Here is an 18,343-nt window from a genome sequence, read left to right as displayed (position 1 = left end):
ACAGGCGCCCGCCACAACGTGCGGCTATTTTTTTTGGTTGCAGCTGTCATTGTTGTTTGGCGGCCCGGGCTGGATTCGAACCCGCCACCCTTGGGTGTATGTGGCTGGCACCTTAGCCACTTGAGCCACAGGCACCGAGCCGAGACAGTTTCTTGCTCTTGCTCAGGCTAGTCTTGAACTTCTGAGCTCAGGCGATCCACCTGCCTTGGCCTCCCAAAGTGCTAGGATTATAGGTGTGAGCCACCATGCCTGGCTCATTCTATTGTCTTCTAGTTTCCATGATTGCTGTTGAGACATTACCTGTCAGCCAAGTGGCTGATCTTTGGCGCCTATGGCTCAAGGGAATAAGGCACTGGCCCCATATGCTGGAGGTGGCAGGTTCAAACCCAGCCCTGGCCAAAAGTGAAAAACAAAAAAAAACTTTATTGAGATAAAACTTATATGCCATAAAATCCGCTCATTTAGGCCCACCTTGGTGGCTCACATCTATAATCCTAGCACTCTTGAAGGCTTAGACAGGTGGATTGCTTGGCTCGGTGCCTGTGGCTCAAGCTGCTAAGGTGCCAGCCACATACACCTGAGCTGGCGGGTTCAAATCCAGCCCGGACCCACCAAACAACGACGGCTGCAACCAAAAAATAGCTGGGGGGTTGTGGCAGGCACCTGTAGTCCCAGCTACTTGGGAGGTGGAGGCAGGAGAATTGCTTGAGCCCAGGAGTTGGAGGTTGCTGTGAGATGTGATGCCATAAGCACTCTACCTAGGGGACAGCTTGAGGCTCTGTCTCAAAAAAAAAGAACTAACCACTTATGTGTTATCCATTTAACATCTGTCCCCTGTATGAGACTGAATCCTTGAGGGCAGGGACCAGATCGGTCTTGCATGGTGCTGGGCCCACAGGGGGCATTGAGCAACCATTGTTGAATTGCGAAGTGAACAGATAATCAGGCAGGCCACAACAGGATCTTGTGTGTGGCAGAGAAAATTGTCCAGTAAATTTCTAATAGTCCTTCCCTTTCAGTAATATTCATGTATTACATTTCATATCATAAAACTCTTATACAATAACAATTAAATGAACACAACTGGAACACCCAAGTCCTCACTAATCAAGGCCAGGGAGCAACTCCATCCATTACCTGATAAGAAAAGAGTGGATTTGACCCTTTTGGGTGGGGGGGAGAGTAGAGTCTATTTCACCCTCTGTAGAGTGCTGTGGCATCATAGTTCCCAGCAACTTCAAACTTTTGGGCTTAAGCGATTGTCTTGCCTTAGCCTCCCAAGTCGCTGGGGCTATAAGAGCCCGCCAAATGCCTGGCTAGTTGTCATTGTTGTTTGGCAGGCCTGGGCTGGGTTGGAACCCGCCAGCCTCAGTGTATGTGGCCAGCGCCCTAACTGCTGAGTTATGGGTGCCAAGCCGATCTGACCCTTTTTTATGGGGCAGTTTTCATGTGCCTGCATCTAAGAAGCCTTGTCAAAATTTCCTGCTTCAGGGCAAAACCAGGTGAGTGTTTTTCTCTGTTATGAGGTCTTGGTGAGTCTTGTGCTATCTCTAAACCTCTTTTTTCTTATCTGTAAAGTGACAAGAGCATGGACCTTGTCAGATTATCATGAGGAAGTAAGTGAGCCTCTCTGTGTAATGTGGTGAAGGGTTGGCACAGTACCTGCCCGGCAGCAGCCCTCATCTTAAGTGAGTTTGCCCCCCTTCCCTTGCTCCACTGATACCAGGGATAACTCTTAGCTTGCAAGGGAACCTGGACAGGGTCTGTTGGAGCGAGGAGGGGTAAGAATAGAGGTCAGTGGCTGCTGTAATGAAGCATAGTGGGGCCCTGTCTTGGGCAATGCTGCTGGATGCATAGACGAGGCTGACTCTGTATCAGTTAGTGTCTGCTGTGTAACAAAAAAGCCCAAAGCTTAGGGCCCTAAAACAATTATTCTATTTAACTCAGGACTTTATTAGCTGGGCAATTCTTTTAGTTTGGGCCAGCTTGGCTGATGCCTGCATCTGTAGTCAGCTGGAGGTCACCTGGGGCCAGGTGATCTAGGATGGTCTGCCTCAGTTAGCAAGCTGTTAGCCAGGCCATCTCCCTTCTCCTCCACATCCCCCCCCCCCACTATCACCTCCTTCTCAGAACTGGAATTTGTTCAGGTCTCTTTCCTCTCCCTTATGAAGTATGAGCTTCCTTCAGGGAGGCTGCCTCCACCTGCAGCTGGAGGATCACCATGATTAATGGAAGCACATCTTCCTTACTGTGATTGGTCAGGAAAGGGCATGTGACCCAAGCTGGCCAATGAAGTTTGTAGTAACATCTATTAGCCATGCTTCTGGGAAAGCTTCCCTCATTGCAAGGAAGACCTGTAAGAACAACAACTCACTCTTATGGGCATGTGCCAGGCGCTGCTTGTTCTAAGTGCTTTACATAAAATAACTCATTCAACTTTCACAAGTTGGGTACTATTATTAGCCCCCATTTTACAGAGGAATAATCTGAGGCATAGGATGGTTAAGAAACTTGCCAACGGTCAAACAGCTAGGACTTAATTCTGGGCAGTCATGGAGCCAGGACTTAATTCTGGGCAGTCTGATTCCAGAGTACTGGGTTCTCAAGTACTATAATGCCACACTAGTCACAAGGGACCAGTCAGAGGGGCCCAGTCCTTCCTCTGGTCACAGACCTCTCTAATGTGACGACTGGGACTTCTGTAGCCATTGGGCCAGCCATCTCTAAGGATAACAGAGCAAAGTGACAGAAAGAGCCTGGTGAGCCAGGTCCCTGCAAACAGCCCTGAGGGCTGAATGAACCAACACTGAAGCCCACACCATCTACTGACTTCTTGCTTTGTAGGAAACATATTTCTTTTTTGTTTAAACTACTTTGCTTGGAGAAAAGTATCCCAATGGAGACACCACTGCCTCCAGAAGAAACACAGTTGGAAAGACTGGCTGGGCTGCAAGGAATCTGAGGGGATCTGTTCTCCCAACCAGCTCAGCTGAGGCTGAGGCATAAGCCCTTTCACTACAGGGCCGGTTTAGAAGGCAAGGAAACTGGTAAGAGATAGTAGGAAAAGAAAGAAGAAGTCTTCTGGGGAAATAAAAGTATTTCATAACTCCTTTATTAGGCACAGGTAAAAATAGATATTCATGGTATCTCAAACCCATAGTATTGATCTGGACTCCAAATGTACCCACAGAACAGGGCCTGAGATTTTCCAGACCATGCATAATCTTGTCCCTTAATCTGGATGCTCAGGTCCGGGGCCACCAAGGTCAACAGGCCTGGACCCTAATTCCAAACCATTCCTTGAGTTAGATGAGAACCAGCCTCATAGTTTACATCAGGAGCGTTCAAACTGTGGCCCGTGCTGCATGCAGATTATATGAGGACTTTTCTGCCTATCTGTGGTGGTGGATATCACAAAAATTATGCACAAACTTTTTTGTTTTTTGCTAATCTGCTCTTGTTAGTGTTTGTGTATTTAATGTGTGGCTCAAGACAACTCTTCTTCCAATGTGGTGCAGAGAAGCCAAAAGTTTGAACACTCCTGGATTTTTGTTCTTCCAGCCCAAAACCCTGACTTGGGCCTAGAAAGAAAATCTCTTGATCGAGAGGATAGAGCTGCTAGGAGCACAATTCCCAGCACAGCCTGGGCTCTGGAGTCCTGAGTTGCAGGAGAGAGGCCTGCAGACTTTGGCACAGGGATACTTCCCTTTCTCTGAAAAAGTGCAAAATACAAAGGCAACTGGTTTGGGGGTCAAGCATGGTGGCTCAGACCTGTAATCCTGGCACTCTGGGAGGCCAAGGTGGGAGGATCTCTTGAGTTCAGGAGTTTGAGACCAGTCTGAACAAGAGCTAAACCTCATCTCTACTAAAAATAGAAAAATTAGCTGAGCACTGTGATAAGCACCTGTAATCCCAGCTATTTGGGAGGCTGAGGCAGGAGAGTCACTTGAACCCAGGAGTCTGAGGTTGCTGTGAGCTAGGCTGATACCACAGCACTCTAGCCTGGGGCAACAGAGTGAGACTCTGTTTCAAAAAAAAAGGCAGCTTGGTTCTTTATGAAAGGGACTGTCCTACAGGCAGAGGTGGCTAAGCACCAGTACAAGTGGTAGATGACACTGGTACTAAGTGTGCCCAGTGTAGAGGTAGGAGGATCACCTGAGCCCAGAAGTTGGAGGTTGCAGTGAGCTGTGATGATGCCACTGCCCTCTAGCCAGGGCAACAGAGTAAGACTCCCTACCTCAAAAAAAAAACAAAGAATGCTAACCTGCCAGCTCTGCTGTGTGAGCAGGGAGTCTTGTCTCCTTTGCTCACTGGTATGTTCCCAGCACCTAAAATGGAGAGCTCGGCACACAGGAAGCACCCAAGCAGACCTTGTGTGCAGAACACACTGGTGGGTACACAGCACACTCCACACAGGCTTCCTTTCTCCCTCCTTGAAGGCACTTAAGGTTTGGCTCAGTTCAAAGTGGCAGGAGAAAGCTTGAGGACGCCCCCAGTTCAATCCACTGTTTGCAGCTGAGAATCTGGTAGGATGGTCTAGCCATAGAGATCTACCTCTCTTTCTCCCTCCTCTTCCTCTGCTTCCTCCAGCCCCCACCCATCAGGGACCACCTGGTCAGCCTCCCAGAGGTGGGACTGGGATGGGGCTGAAGGGACCCGATCCTCCCGTAGCCAGGGGTGCAGCAGGATGCCTGTGGCTGTGAGCCTCTCAGTTGGCTCCCGTCGAAGGAGGCAACGGACCAGGCAGCGGGCTGCAGCTGAGAGGCCCTCAGGTAGGGCAAAGGCACCACGACGTATCTTGCCAAAGAGCAGGGCAGGCTCTGAATCCTGGAAGGGGTAGTGGCCGGCCAGCATGGTGAAGAGTGCCACGCCCAGGCTCCAGATGTCAGCCGCCTTGCCTGAGTAGGATGCCCTGGAGCTGAGGATCTCAGGTCCCACGTATGCTGGGCATGCATGCTTGTCCCACAGAGAGTCGTCTGGACCAGTCAGCACACAGGCATCCTCCAGGTTCTCCAGCACCAGCTTTGTCCTGAGGCAGGGGCAGAGATGGAGGGGTCAAGTCTTCTTTGGAATCCCCATGCTGCCACCCGGCACTATCACCATAATGGTACCCACTTCTGAGTGGCTGCTGGCATCTGACAGACATGAGCCAGTTCTATGAGGCTGGGTGACTGATCTTGTTTTACAGATGAGGAAGCTGAGGCTGAGAGAGGTTAGGTTGTTTAAGGTCACAGAGCAATTCCATTCAAACTAAGACTCTGAAAGGAACACGTCATTTCCCAACAGTCCCTTGGGGAGGGGACTCAGGGACCTAAGAGGGTTGAAACTCTTTTAAGTCAGGCTGGGTGTGGTCGTAGCTCATACCTGTAATCCCAGCACTTTGGGATTTAAAAAAAAAGCCTCTCTTAAACCACATGCAAACTTAGGGTCCAGGCAGGTAATAAAATGAGAGAAACACAAAGTGTGCCGGATGTATCAGACCAGCCTTGCCTAAAAAGGGCATCATTAACAAAAGCTCAGTATGGTTTTTATTTATTTTATCTTATTTTATTTTTTTAAGACAGGGTCTTGGGCGGTGCCCGTAGCTCAGGGGTAGGGTGCCAGGCACATACACTGAGGCTGGTGGATTCGAACCTGGCCCTGGCCAGCTAAAACAACAATGACAACTGCTGCAACAACAACAACAAAATGGCCGGGCATTGTGGTGGGCACCTGTGGTCCCTGTTACTTAGGAGGCTGAGGCAAGAGGATCACTTAGGCCCAAGAGTTTGAGGTTGCTGTGAACTATGATGCCAGGGCACTCTACCCAGGGCAACAGATTGAGGCTCTATCTCAAAAAATAAATAAATAAATAAATAAAAGACAGGGTCTTGCTTTGCTGCTCAGGCTGGAGTGCCATGGTATGATCATAGCTCACTACAACCTCAGACTCCTGGGCTCATATGATCCTCTTGCCTCAGCCTCCTGAGTAGCTGGGGCTACAGGTGTATACACCATGCCTGGCTAATCTCTTAATTTTTTTATAAAGACAGGAGTGTCACTATTGCTATTGCCCAGGCTGGTCTCTACTCTTGACCTCTGACCTCAACCTCCCCAAAGCTGTAGGTTATAGGTGTGAGCTGCTGTGCCCAGCGCAGTCTGGTAAACGTCCACTGGACCTGTTCCTAGGCTAGGCTAAGCACGTTACCTGGCTCATCTCATTTTGTGCTGGCTACCACCTGGAACAAAGACACCATTTTACAGCTCTGGGGTGTCAGGCTAGAAGGGAACACTGGCTCTCACCCACCCAGAGCCAGCCCTGTGAACCACTCATATAATTCCCAAGGTGGCCTCATGTTCCCATTTGTTTTTCTCTGAGAAGCCAGAAATCATATTTTAATGTAAAAGTCCCAGTTTTTAAAATGTTAGCAACCAAATTCAATAAAATCACAAACAAATGGGTACCTGGGGTGGGGGTGGGGGAATGTGTGTATAGCCTACTTGCAACTTGTATTTTAAACCTGTGGTCTCCAAGCCCCAGGCAGAGGACTCATACCTGTCCATGGCCTGTTAGGAACTGGGGGCCCCACAGCAGGAGGTGAGCAGGCAGGCGAGCCTGGGAGAGAAGTTTCATCATCACTTGCTTCACTGCCTAAGCTCCACCTCCTGGCAGATCAGGCTGGCGTTAGATTTTCATAGGCGCACAAACCCTGCTGTAAACTGCGCATTAGAGGGATCTAGGTTGCAAGCTCCTTATGAGAATCTAATGATACCCACCTTCCATGGAAAAACTGTCTGCCATGAAACTGGTCCCTGGTGCCCAAAAGGTTGGAGAACTACCAACCTTTGGTAGTTGTTTAACCTCCCATAGGTTAAACAACTCCCATAAAGTGCTCTAGATGGCTTAAATAGTAATAATCTTGTTATTGCTGTGAATAATCTCCTTCCTTATGGCATCACTATCTGGGTGCCTAATGGCATTGCACAAACGCTGACTAATCCTATGAATCATAGTATCGCGTGTGTGTGTGTGTAGGGGAGAGAAAGAGAGACAATATTATTGGCCCATTTTACAGATGAAGAAATGACAGCTCAGACAGGTGTAGCCAATTGCTCAGGGCCAAAACACAGGTAGGAAGTGGAACCAGTCTGTATGACTCACAGTCCCTCTTCTACTACCAATTCTCAAACTATTGTCTTGAGAGAGAAGGAAGCACTTTCACTCGGCTGGGAGGTCGAGGGTAGTTATACCCACCCTAAGCTTAGTTTAAAGCTATGTGCTAGCTTAAAAATCAATATAACTTTTACGTTCTCCTTCTTGCTAAAAAGCATGTTCATTTTTTGTTTTTTGTTTTTTTTTTTTTTGAGACAGAGTCTCAGTCTGTTGGCCTAGGTTGAGAGCTGTGGTGTCATCATAGCTCATAGCAACTTCAAACTCTTGGGCTCATGAGATCCTCCTGCTTCAGCTTCCTGTGTAGCTAGGACTGCAAGTGCCCCCCACAACACTCGGCTAAATTCTAATTTTTCTATTTTTAGTAGAGATGGGGTCCTACTCTTGCTCGGGCTGGTCTTGAGCTCCTGAGCTCAAGCAATCCACCCACCTCAGCCTCCCAGCGTGCTAGGGTTACAGGCACCTGGCTATTTTTACAGATGGGTTCTTGCTCTTGCTCAAGCTGGCCTTGAACTCATGAGCCTCAGCCTCCCAGAGTGCTAGGATTACAGGTGTGAGCCACTGCACCTGGGCAGCGCATTCGTTTTAATATAAAATGTAGAAGAAAATAGAAAGTCAGCTGTAAGCAAACACCACAATAACTGCTACAGGCAGGCCAGGCACAGTGGCTCATGCTTGTAATCCCAGCACTCTAGGAGGCTGAGGAAGATGGATTGCCTGAGCTCCGAAGTTCAAGACCAGCCTGAGCAAGAGCAAGACCCGTCTCTAAAAATAGCTGGGTGTTGCAGCAGGCACCCGTAGTCCCAGCTACTTGGGAAGCTGAGGTAAGAGGATTGCTTGAACCCAAGAGTTTGAGGTTGTCGTGAACTATGATGCCACAGCACTCTACTAAGGGCAACAAAGTGAGACTTTGTCTCAAACAAAAACAAAAACAAAACAACTGCTACAGGTAAGATGGACGGCTGCTAAAATTAACGGGTGAAAGTTGAGAAAAACACAGGATATTAATATGCATAGCCTCAAAGTACCTCCCTCAAGGTATTTATTAATTACAAAAGGGTAAATTAGGAATTTTATTTTATTTTATTATTTTTGAGACAGAAAAAATGTCACCCTGGGTAGATTGCTATGGCATCATAGCTCACAGCAACCTCCATCTGGGGCTCCAGTGATCCTCTTGCCTCAGTTTTTCTATTTTTAATAGAGACAAGATCTTGCTCTTGCTCCGGCTGGTCTCAAACTCATGAGCTCAAGCAATCCACCACCTCGGCCTCTCAGAGTGCTAGGGTTACAGGTGTGAGCCACCACGCCTGGCCTAAATGAGGAATCTTACAGTGGAGAGACCTGGCAGTGATCACAGTAAAGACCTAGCAACTCACGCACCTCTCAATATGATGTGCTGAGCAGACTATCACTTCTGCTGTGTCCTTGCCAAAAACATAACTGCAATCTAACTTTTCTGTGTAACTGTGGGAAAACAATCCAAATTGAGGGATACACAAAGTAACTGTAAAATGGCCCAGTAATATTCTCTCTCTCTTTTTCTCCCTCCCCTACACACACACAAACACACACACACAAATACATGCAATACTGTTATTCATAGGATTAGTCAGCGTTTGTGAAATACTCTTCAAAAGTCTCAAGGTCATGAAAGAAAGGGACAGACTGAGGAACTGTCTCAGATTAGAGGAAACCAAGGGAACATGACAACTAAGTGGAACATGGGATCCTGGACTGCGTCCCGGACAACAAAGGGACTTTTGTGGGACACTAGGGAAGTCTTAATGAATCTGTGGTTTAGGGTCAGTAGTGCTCTGCCAAGGTTAATTTCTTAGTTTTGATAATTATACTATGGCTATATAAAGTGTTCATATTAGTGGAAACTGGGTGATGAATATTTAGGAAGTCTTTGAACTGTTTTAGCTACTTTTCCAAAAATCTAAAATTATTTCAAAATAAAAAGTTTTAAAAAAAACACAATGGGGGGGGCGGGCATAGTGGCTCATACCTATAATCCTAGCACTCTGGGAGGCCGAGGCCGGAGTGGATTGCCTGAGCAAACAGGTTCAGGACCAGCCTGAGCCAGAGCAAGACCTTGTTTCTAAAAATAGCCAGGCATTGTGGTGGGCATCTGTAGTCCCAGGTACTCATTAGGCTGAGGCAAGGGGATAACTTGAGCCCAAGAGTTTGAGGTTGCTGTGAGCTGTGACTCCACGGCACTCTACCAATGGCTACAAAGTGAGACGCTCGTCTCAAAAAGAAAAAAAATACAATGGGGTCACACTCTTTCTTCCACAAAAGTATCTTGAGATGAAACTGATGCTCCTAGTGGTTATTCTCGGCTGCTCAGTGCACTCCCTGACACACCCTGCAGAGTGTCTGGGGAAGGGACAGGGGGCAGGTCCCTCTGCCTCTCTTTTGAGGAGAGTTATCTTATCAATATTGGTCTTCTTAGCATCCCAACCTACAGAAACACCGTTATGTTTTAACCAAAAAGTGCTAATTTTCAATTTCACAGAAAAAGTTTCCACGTAGAGAAACTCAGGCTCTCTTTGGCTGTGTTCTTGGAATCCTGGAAACATCCTAACAATCCACCCATTTCCCCTACCAGTGGGGAAACTGAGGCTCAGAGACCCTGAGTCACCAAGAGTCAGCTGGTAAGGCCAGGCAGGCCTTCTGTCTCTCAAGCTCAGAGTGAATTAGCACCCAGGCTCTGGGTTCAGATTTGGTTCAAATCCTGAGCTTTACTCATTATTTAGCTGTGGGATCTTGGGCAAGTTACATGACTTCTCTGGGCCTCGACTTCCTTATGGGAGGATAACAGTACCTACTTCATATTTTAAGGATCCAGACAAGCCTGGCAATGCAGTGATGCCCTTCCCCACAGTCGGCTTTGTGATTACCATGGCCACAAGGCTCCACGTGCAGGGCCTTCCAAGAGGACTGGGTCAACCTTGGGAATGAACTGGGCAGTGTGCGCCCGTTGTCCATCTCTTAACTAGGTTACTCTGCCATTCTGGGTCTCCATCATGGCCCACCCTCTAGTGTGTCTGTGGGCGGGATATCTGCGGCCACACTCACCTCTCAGAGTCTCTGAAGACAAAGCGACACAGCTTGAGATCACGCAGGACTAGACCATGCTGGTGACAGTGCGCCAGGGCTGCGGCCATCTGGCGGAAGAGAGCGGCGGCCTCAGGCTCTGGCACCCGGCGGCGGCTGCGCACCAGGCTGTGCATGTCCCCATGGGTCCGAGAGAAAAAGGTATAGAGGAGCTGGGTGCCTGCCATCACCTGGGCAGGTCGCGCCACGTGCTCGTGGGGGGGCAGTCGCGCGTAGGGCTCAAGCACGGCCAGGGCCTCGCGGGCGGGGTACACCTGTGGGCAGAGGATGGTGTGAGCGCGGCTGGGGACCCCCAGGAGCTTGGGCTGGCCTCGCCAACAGTCCCAGGTGGGTGCTAGGCACTGTGCCAAGTGCTTCCCTTACCTAGTCACTCAGCCATGACAACAGCCCTTTAAACAGGGTGACCTGCTCCATTTTAAAGTTAGGGAAGCTGAGAGGCCACACAGCCTGTGTTCTAAGTGGAGGGGCACAGACAGTGCAAAGGCCCTGAGGCAAGAGAAAGCTTGACCTGGTCTGGAAACCCAGGCAAAGATCAGTGTGGCCTCAAAGGTGTGGGGCAGAGAACAGGGATAGATGGTGAGGGTGGTGAGGTTGTTGGAAATGTGTTAGGGGTTAATGGGCCTTCCAGTGAAACCTCACCCTAGGCCTGAAAGGTATGTCCCACTTTAATGATGATAAGATTGAGGTTCAGAAAAGGGAAGGGACTTCTTAGAAACCATATAGCCAATCAGCGGCAAAGCTACTATGCTCACTTTCCTTTGTCTGACTTTAAACCCATTACATGTTATGTTAACCAGGCCACACAGGAGAAAAAAAGCATTTGCGTAGCTAGTCCATGAGAAAAATTTAAAGCATATAATTTAAAAAAAACAGTTGAGGCTCAGTGCCCATAGCTCAGTGGTTAGGACGGTGGCCACTTACACTGTGTCTGGCAGGTTTGAACCCGGCCATGCCTGCTAAACAACGACAACTTCACCAAAAATTAGCCAGGTGTTGTGGCAGGTGCCTGTAGTCCCAGCTACTTGGGAGGCTGAGGCAAAAGAATCATTTTTAAGCCCAAGAGTTTGAGGTTGCTGTGAGCTGTGACTCCACAGCACTTTACTGAGGGGGACATAGGGAGACTCTGTCTCAAAAAAAAAAAAGAAAAAAATAGTTGAGGTGACATAAAGGAAATAACCAAAAACAGAAACTATTTTTTTTTTTTTTTGAGACAGTTTCACTATGTTGCTGTGGGTAGAATGCCCTGGCATCACCATAGCTCACAGAAACCTGAAAATCTTGGACTCAAGCAATACTCTTGCCTCAGCCTCCTGAGTAGCAGGGACTATAGGCGCCCACCACAATGTCCAGCTAGGTTTTTCTATTTTTTTTAACTTTTATTTCTTTATTTACTTTTTGAGACAGAGTCTCACTTTATCGCCCTTGGTAGAGTGCCATGGCATCATAGTTCACAGCAACCTCAAACTCTTAGACTCAAGTGATCCTCCTGCCTCAGCCTCCCGAGTAGGTGGGACTACAGTTGGCCACCAAAAGCCCAGCTATTTTTAGAGATGGGATCTCCCTCTGGCTCAGCCTGGTCTCAAATCTGTGAGCTCAGGCAACCCACCTGCCTTGGCCTCTCAGAGTGCTAGGATTACAGGTGTGAGCTACCATGCCTGGCCCCAGTTTTTTCTATTTTTTAGTACAGACAGGGTCTCACTCTGGTTTGGGCTGTTCTTAAACTCCTGACCTCAACCAATCCACCAGCAATCCACCAGCCTCAGTCTCCCAGAGTGCTAGGTTTATAGGCATGAGCCACGATGGCTGGCCTTTATTTATTTATTTATTTAATTTTAATTTTTTTTGAGACAGAGTCTCACTTTGTTGCCCCTCTATAGAGAACTATGAAGTCATAGCTCACAGCCACCTCAAACTCTTGGCCTCAAGCCATTCTTTTGCCTCAGCCTCCCAAGTAGCTGGACTACAGGTGCCTGCCACAATGCCCAACTATTTTGTTTGTTTGTTTAGCAGGCCCAGGCTGGATTTGAACCCACCAGCTCTGGTGTATGTGGCAGGTGCCCTAATCACTGAGCTGTGGACACCAAGCCTATTTATTTATTTTAGTGAAGGCAAGCCCATTCCTTCCGCTGTGCATTTGTGCTTGCTGCACCTGCTGCCTGGACGCTGTTCCCCTAGACCATTGGTTCTCAACCTTCCTAATGCTGCGACCCTTTAATACAGTTCCTGTGGGTGGTGACCCACAGGTTGAGAATCACTGCCCAGGACCCATAGGCTGGCTCCTTCCATTTATTCACTGCTCAAAGGTCACCCCCTAGCTAAAATTGCCTGTACCACAGTCCTCCCTGCCCCTTGATCTCCCTGTTTCCAGCTTTATTTTTCCTCCATAGCACTTGTGATCACATGGCACATATTTTCCTAATGCCTTTGTGTATTACTGGTCTTTCCCATGAGAATATCAGCTTGAGGAGAGCCAAACTTTGTTTATTAACCATAGCACAGTGCATGGCTTGTACTGTTACTCAGGGAAGTTTTATTGAATTGATGAATAAGGTGATTATCTACAAAGATAGGATACTGCTCTTTCTATACAATGACCAGAAAAGCAGGGGTACTCTGGAAATGATAGTTTAGGCCCTGCAATTCACCCTGGCATGGGGTTGAGGCCAGCCTGGTGGATTTCCCTGAATGTTTCTGGTGAATGGGGCCCTGTGAAAGCATGGTGCTGCTGCCCCAGGCCTGCGTGGGTCGTTCCTCTGGCATGGGCTCGCCTTCCCAGTGGCAATGGAAAAGAGCCTGTGACGCTACAAGAAGGGGATCCAGAGTTCAGGGGACCATGGAGGGCACCAGGATTAGAACACTGGCAGCCCAGAGCTCAGGTGAAGCTGGGTCTGGACCTTGTCTAGATCTCTCCCCCCACACACTGTACCCCCCAGCATCAGGAGCTGGAGCCAGTGCTGGGCTCCCAGCAGGAGGCTTAAGTTTCTCTCCCTCTCTGTGGATTCCCAAGGGACCCACGCCCCCCTCTGCTCTGCCCTTGTGTAGATAGGTGTCCACCCTATATTCCTTACACTTGCCTACATGGGGCAGCCTGCCCTGGTTGTGTCCGAAACACTTGTTCTAGCACGGGACACAGGGCTCTCCGGACTCAGCCTGCCAGGCCCAATCCCAGCTCTGACACCTCCTGGCTCTGTGAGGTGGTGAGTAACCACACCCTTCTGAGCCTTGGGGTCCCATATCAGTAAAATGGGCCCAGTAACTGTACCTATCTCCCTAGTTGTGTGAAGACTGAAATAAACTGTGCACACTAAGCAATCAGCATAGCAGCCGGTACGCAGTAAATATTGTTAGACTGCATTCTCATCTCTGTCCCTTTGCCAGTGTCCTACATGGGCTGACACTCGGGGGGGGGGGGGCTTTGGCCATGTCTAGCTCTTGATTTTTTGTTTTTGTTTTTTTTTTTGAGACAGAGTCTCACTCTGTCACCCTGGGTAGAGTGCTATGGCATCATAGCTCACAGCAACCTCGGACATCTGGACTCAAGTGATCTCTTGCCTCAGCCTCCTGCCTACCTACAACTACAGGCACTTGTTACTGCTCCCAGCTAGTTTTTCTATTTTTAGTAGAGATGGGGTGTCACTCTTGTGCAGGCTGGTCTAAAATTCCTGACTTCAAGCAATCCACCTGCCTCAGCCTCCCAGAGAGCTAGGAATACAAATGTGAGCCACCGCACCCAACCCCATTTCCTGATTTATGCCAGGAATCCTCAGACTTCTCTACCCCTTCCCTCACCCTAGGAGCCAAGCCTGATGCTATATAACTTCATGCATGGCCTTTCCCCTCTCTTGACCTCAGTCCTCCTATTTGGAAAATGGCCACAGCTTAGGCCCCAATCACATCTGGGGTCCTACGAGTCCTGATGTCTATCACATCCTACCTTTCTCTTGTGCAGACATCTTCAGTGGCTCCCCACAGCCCAGTGGAAGCTCCTTCCTGATGCTTTCACGGCCAGCGGCTGCCCCATTCTGCACTGCTTCTTCCCCCTGGCCATGTGCTCTCTCCTCCAGGCCTTTGCATGGCTATTCTCCCTACCTGCAACTCCCTCTCTCACTTCTACCTGGCTAACTCCTACACACCTTTCTCTGACACCCCCATGACTACGTTAGAGGCATCTCCTCTGTGCTCACATGGTCCCTGAGCTCCACCTTCACAGCATTATCACCGGATAGGGCCTCAGCTGTGAAATCTCCAGGGCTGGGGCTGTATCTGGTTTCCTTTCTGGTCTCAGCCTCCCCAAGGGCTCACTGGCTGCTTCCCCAAGGAACATAGGAATCTTTGAATATAAGGACTTCTCAGTGACCTTGAAATTCCCTGGAGGCAAGAGCCTTCCTAGGCCTCCTTGTTGGGGAGAGTGGCTTGTGGGCACGTACCTTGCAGGTGTATTCAGTGCCAGTGGGGCAGTGCAGGGCCCGGTAGACTCGCCCACCCTCCTCGGGCTCCAGAAGGACATAAGGTCCAAGCCGGGAGCCTGTGGCCACAGCAGGGGCACGATCTGGAGCAGGGGGTGGGCTCAGGGGCAGTGGAAAGGGGGGCGGCTGGGGCTGGGGCCCACTTCGAGCTCGTTTCCGGATGGAGCACTCGGTGTCTAAGTCATCATCCAACTCCAACCGCTTCTTCCTGGAGGGGGTGTCTGAAGGAGCAGGCAAAGGGGTGGCTTGCATCTAGAAAGAACAGGAGAAAGACACTAAGGGGAGGCTGTGTGGTGGCCCCTCTATTCCCCTGTTGGTGAGAGGGTGCGTGGCACAGCCTTTATGGAGGGTGATTTGACAGTGTGGGTTAAAATGACAACAGCACACCCCCTTGACTGGTACCCCACTTCTCGCAATTTATCCTCCAGCTAAATCGCTCACAAAAATAATTAAATACGTGAAAAGCTGATCGTCAGGGACTGTTCCGAACGTTGGGTAATAGAAGACTAGTTAACAGTGGTTCTCGAGCAGTGCCTGTGGCTCAGAAGGGTAGGGCACCAGCTCCATATGCCGGAGGTGGCGAGTTCAAACCCAGCCCCAGCCAAAAAAAAAAAAACAGTGGTTCTCAACCTTCCTAATGCCGCGGCCCTTTAATACAGTTCCTGTGGGTTGTGACCCACAGGTTGAGAACCTCTGAGTTAAAACGTCATAGTACAGCCGTGTAGTGGAAACATGGTACCATAAAGCTCTGAGGAAGGACCAAGAAGCTCTCTATCTGATCTCTCACATGTACTAAGAAGAAAAAGCCAAACACAGAGATATGTGTACACAGTGCTCTATGTAAAAAAGAATATGAATATATTATACTGCGTCCGTATATGTTTGTATATGTATAAACTCTTCTCTCTGGAAGGATACACAAGGTTAGAAGGGGACATGTACTTTTATGCTTTTTGAATTTTGAACCACATAAATATACTGCCTAATCAGAAATTCACATTTAAAGAAATAAATACCTGTTTGAAAACACAGCTTGTTCCTAAAAATCATAGTAAAGAAAATCAACCCATCTCATAATGTGTGGGTCTAGTACATTCACAGATATGAGAGAGATGAGATCTTATCCACTCACTTCACATTTTCTGGGCTGCTGCTGAGTCGGGCCCTGGGAGGGTCCTAGGGAAGAGGAATGAATTAGGCAGCATTCTCGCCCTCGGGATCTCCCAGGCCATTTGGGGGCAGATAAGGAATCACAAAATTAAGTCCAGTGTGATCAGTCCTATTGTAGGGAGAAGCCTGAGACTCTGGGAACCCAAAGGTACTTCAAGAGAGGAGTTTTTGGAAGAGGTGGTCCCTAAATTGAGACCTGAAGGAGAGTCAGAGTTAGCCAGTGGTGTGGAGGGTCATATTCTGGTTCAATGGTTTTCAAACTTGAGCAGGCATTAGAATCACCTGGAAGCCTTGTTGCACTATACATCACAGGGACCTGCTCCCAGAGTAGCTGATTCAGAAGGTCCAGAGGGAAGCAGGTGAATTTGTTTTTGTAACAAATTCCTACACGAGGTTGATGCTGTGTCTAGTAACTATCGTAGGGAGAGGGAAGAGGCAAAAGGGCATGCTGCATGTTCCCCAAGAACATATTGGAGAATGAATGTATCTGCAGAAAAATGTGAAAAGTTAAAAAAGAAAAAAGGCTGGTAAGGTTAGTGGAGGCCCTATTGTGAGGGGCTCTATAAGCACCACATGGCAGAGATGGCTAGTGGTCCCCCAATCTCAGTTCTGGTTTAGAACATGAGGCTTTTAGCTGAACACAAGGACACCCAGAGTAGACGCTCCCTTGCAGCTAGTAATGTATAAACAGACCTATTATGTGCAACTCCTGGAAGAAAGTCCTTAAAAAGGAGGGCCTAACCCCCTCATTTCCTTCTTTACTGAAGGTTGGAGTGTCGACTTGACTGCTGGAGCTCCAGCATCCCTCTTGGACCCAGAAGTCCAAATCCAAGTCCAAGACCACCACATGCAGCAGAGCAACAAGGGAGGAGCCTGAGTCCCCAACACACAGAGAACCAGGCCAGCTTGGCTTGCCTGCCTCCAGGCTTTTTTTTTTTTTGAGACAGAGCCTCAAGCTGTCACCCTTGGTAGATGCCATGGGATCACAGCTCACAGCAACCTCCAACTCCTGGGCTCAAGCGAGTCTTCTGCCTCCGTCTCCCAAGTAGATGGGACTACAGGTGCCCACCACAACACCTGGCTAATTTTTTGGTTGCAGCCATCATTGTTGTTTGGCGGGCCGGGCTGGATTCAAACCCGCCAGCTCAGGTATATGTGGCTGGCACCTTAGCCTCTTGAGCCACAGGCGCCGAGCCTGCCTCCAGGCTTTTTACATAGGAAAGAATAAACTTTAGCTGCTATTAAGTAGCTATTTCTATGTTACTGCCAAGCCTAAACCTAATTCATATACCATGATATCTGGACTTTTTCCAAAGGCAGTCGAGAGCCAGTGAAGGATTTTCAGCGGAGCAACAACATGCTTTTAGAGTACATTTGGGAGTATAAGACAGGGGCAGTGAGACCAACTAAGAGGCCAGCACAGTATTACAGGCAAGAGAAGGTGGCCTGGACTAGGAGGGTACTAGTTGGGATGGAGACACGAGTCAAGGGCTTGTAGGAAGAAGATAGAGGGGACTCAGTGTTGGAGTAGGGGAATTGATACATTGGCTGTCAGGGGTGAGGGAAAGGTGGGATCAAGGTGACGGCCAGCATTTGGCTCCTGCAAAGAGGAGGAATGATGATTTCATTTCCTGAGCTGGAGGAGAAGTTCTCATTTGGGGTCCCTGGAAGAAAATCGTTAACTTTAATTCTAGATGTGATCTGTCCCGGCAAAAGCATGAAAAGTGGGTGTATGCTGAAGAATACCGTACAACGAAGCCACTAACAGTAAAGACGGTAAGAGTAGGAGAATAAACGGTGCAACCGGGGGTGATGCCTGTGGCTCAAAGGAGTAGGGTGCTGGGCCCATATACCAGAGGTGGTGGGTTCAAACCTGGCCCCGGCCAAAAAAAAAAAATATATATATATATGGTGCAACCTTCAGGGAGTGAATTTTGACAATATCAAATTTAAAAACATGCATGAGCTATGGTTCTGCAATTAACCCCATTGCCAGGAATTTATTTGATAGAGGTTTGTGTGTGTGTGTGTAAAATGATGCAAGTACAAGGTTATTCCTGCAGCCTTTGTGTTAGAAACAATCAAATGACTATCTCATTAGAGGACCAGTTAAATAAATTAGACTTCATCTGCACAATGGAACAATGTATAGTCATTTAAAAAGTTGACAAGGCTCGGGCGTGTGGCTCAAGTGGCTACGGTGCCAGCCACATACACCTAAGGTGGTGGGTTCGAATCCCCAGCCCGGACCCACCAAACAACAATGACGGCTGCAACCAAAAAATAGCCTGGCATTGTGGCGGGTGCCTGTGGTCCCAGCTACTTGGCAGGCTGAGGCGGGAGACTCACTTGAGCCCAGGAGTTGGAGGTTGCTGTGAGCTGTGATGCCACGGCACTCTACCCAGGGGGACAGCTTGAGGCTCTGTCTCAAAAA

At 48.7% G+C, this 18,343-nt stretch overlaps 1 protein-coding gene across 1 annotated transcript in view; it reads right to left on the bottom strand.

Moving 5' to 3' along the window:
• Window positions 1-4,236: 4,236 nt before the first annotated feature.
• Window positions 4,237-18,343, bottom strand: part of TRIB3 (tribbles pseudokinase 3) — an 18,580-nt gene continuing 4,473 nt past the window's right edge. The window contains exons 2-4 of the mRNA XM_012813236.2: window positions 14,701-14,991; window positions 10,235-10,527; window positions 4,237-5,029 (exon numbers count right to left, since the gene is read on the bottom strand). Coding sequence (XP_012668690.1) covers window positions 4,537-5,029; window positions 10,235-10,527; window positions 14,701-14,991 — 1,077 coding nt within the window. The 3' untranslated portion in view covers window positions 4,237-4,536. The remainder of the gene's footprint in view (window positions 5,030-10,234; window positions 10,528-14,700; window positions 14,992-18,343) is intronic.

This window comes from Otolemur garnettii, unplaced genomic scaffold, assembly GCF_000181295.1.
Source record: "Otolemur garnettii isolate 467f Iridium unplaced genomic scaffold, OtoGar3 scaffold00251, whole genome shotgun sequence".
Classification (NCBI taxonomy): domain Eukaryota; kingdom Metazoa; phylum Chordata; class Mammalia; order Primates; family Galagidae; genus Otolemur; species Otolemur garnettii.
The sequence above is the reverse complement of the archived record's forward strand: the minus strand, read 5'-3'. Positions and strand labels throughout refer to the sequence as shown.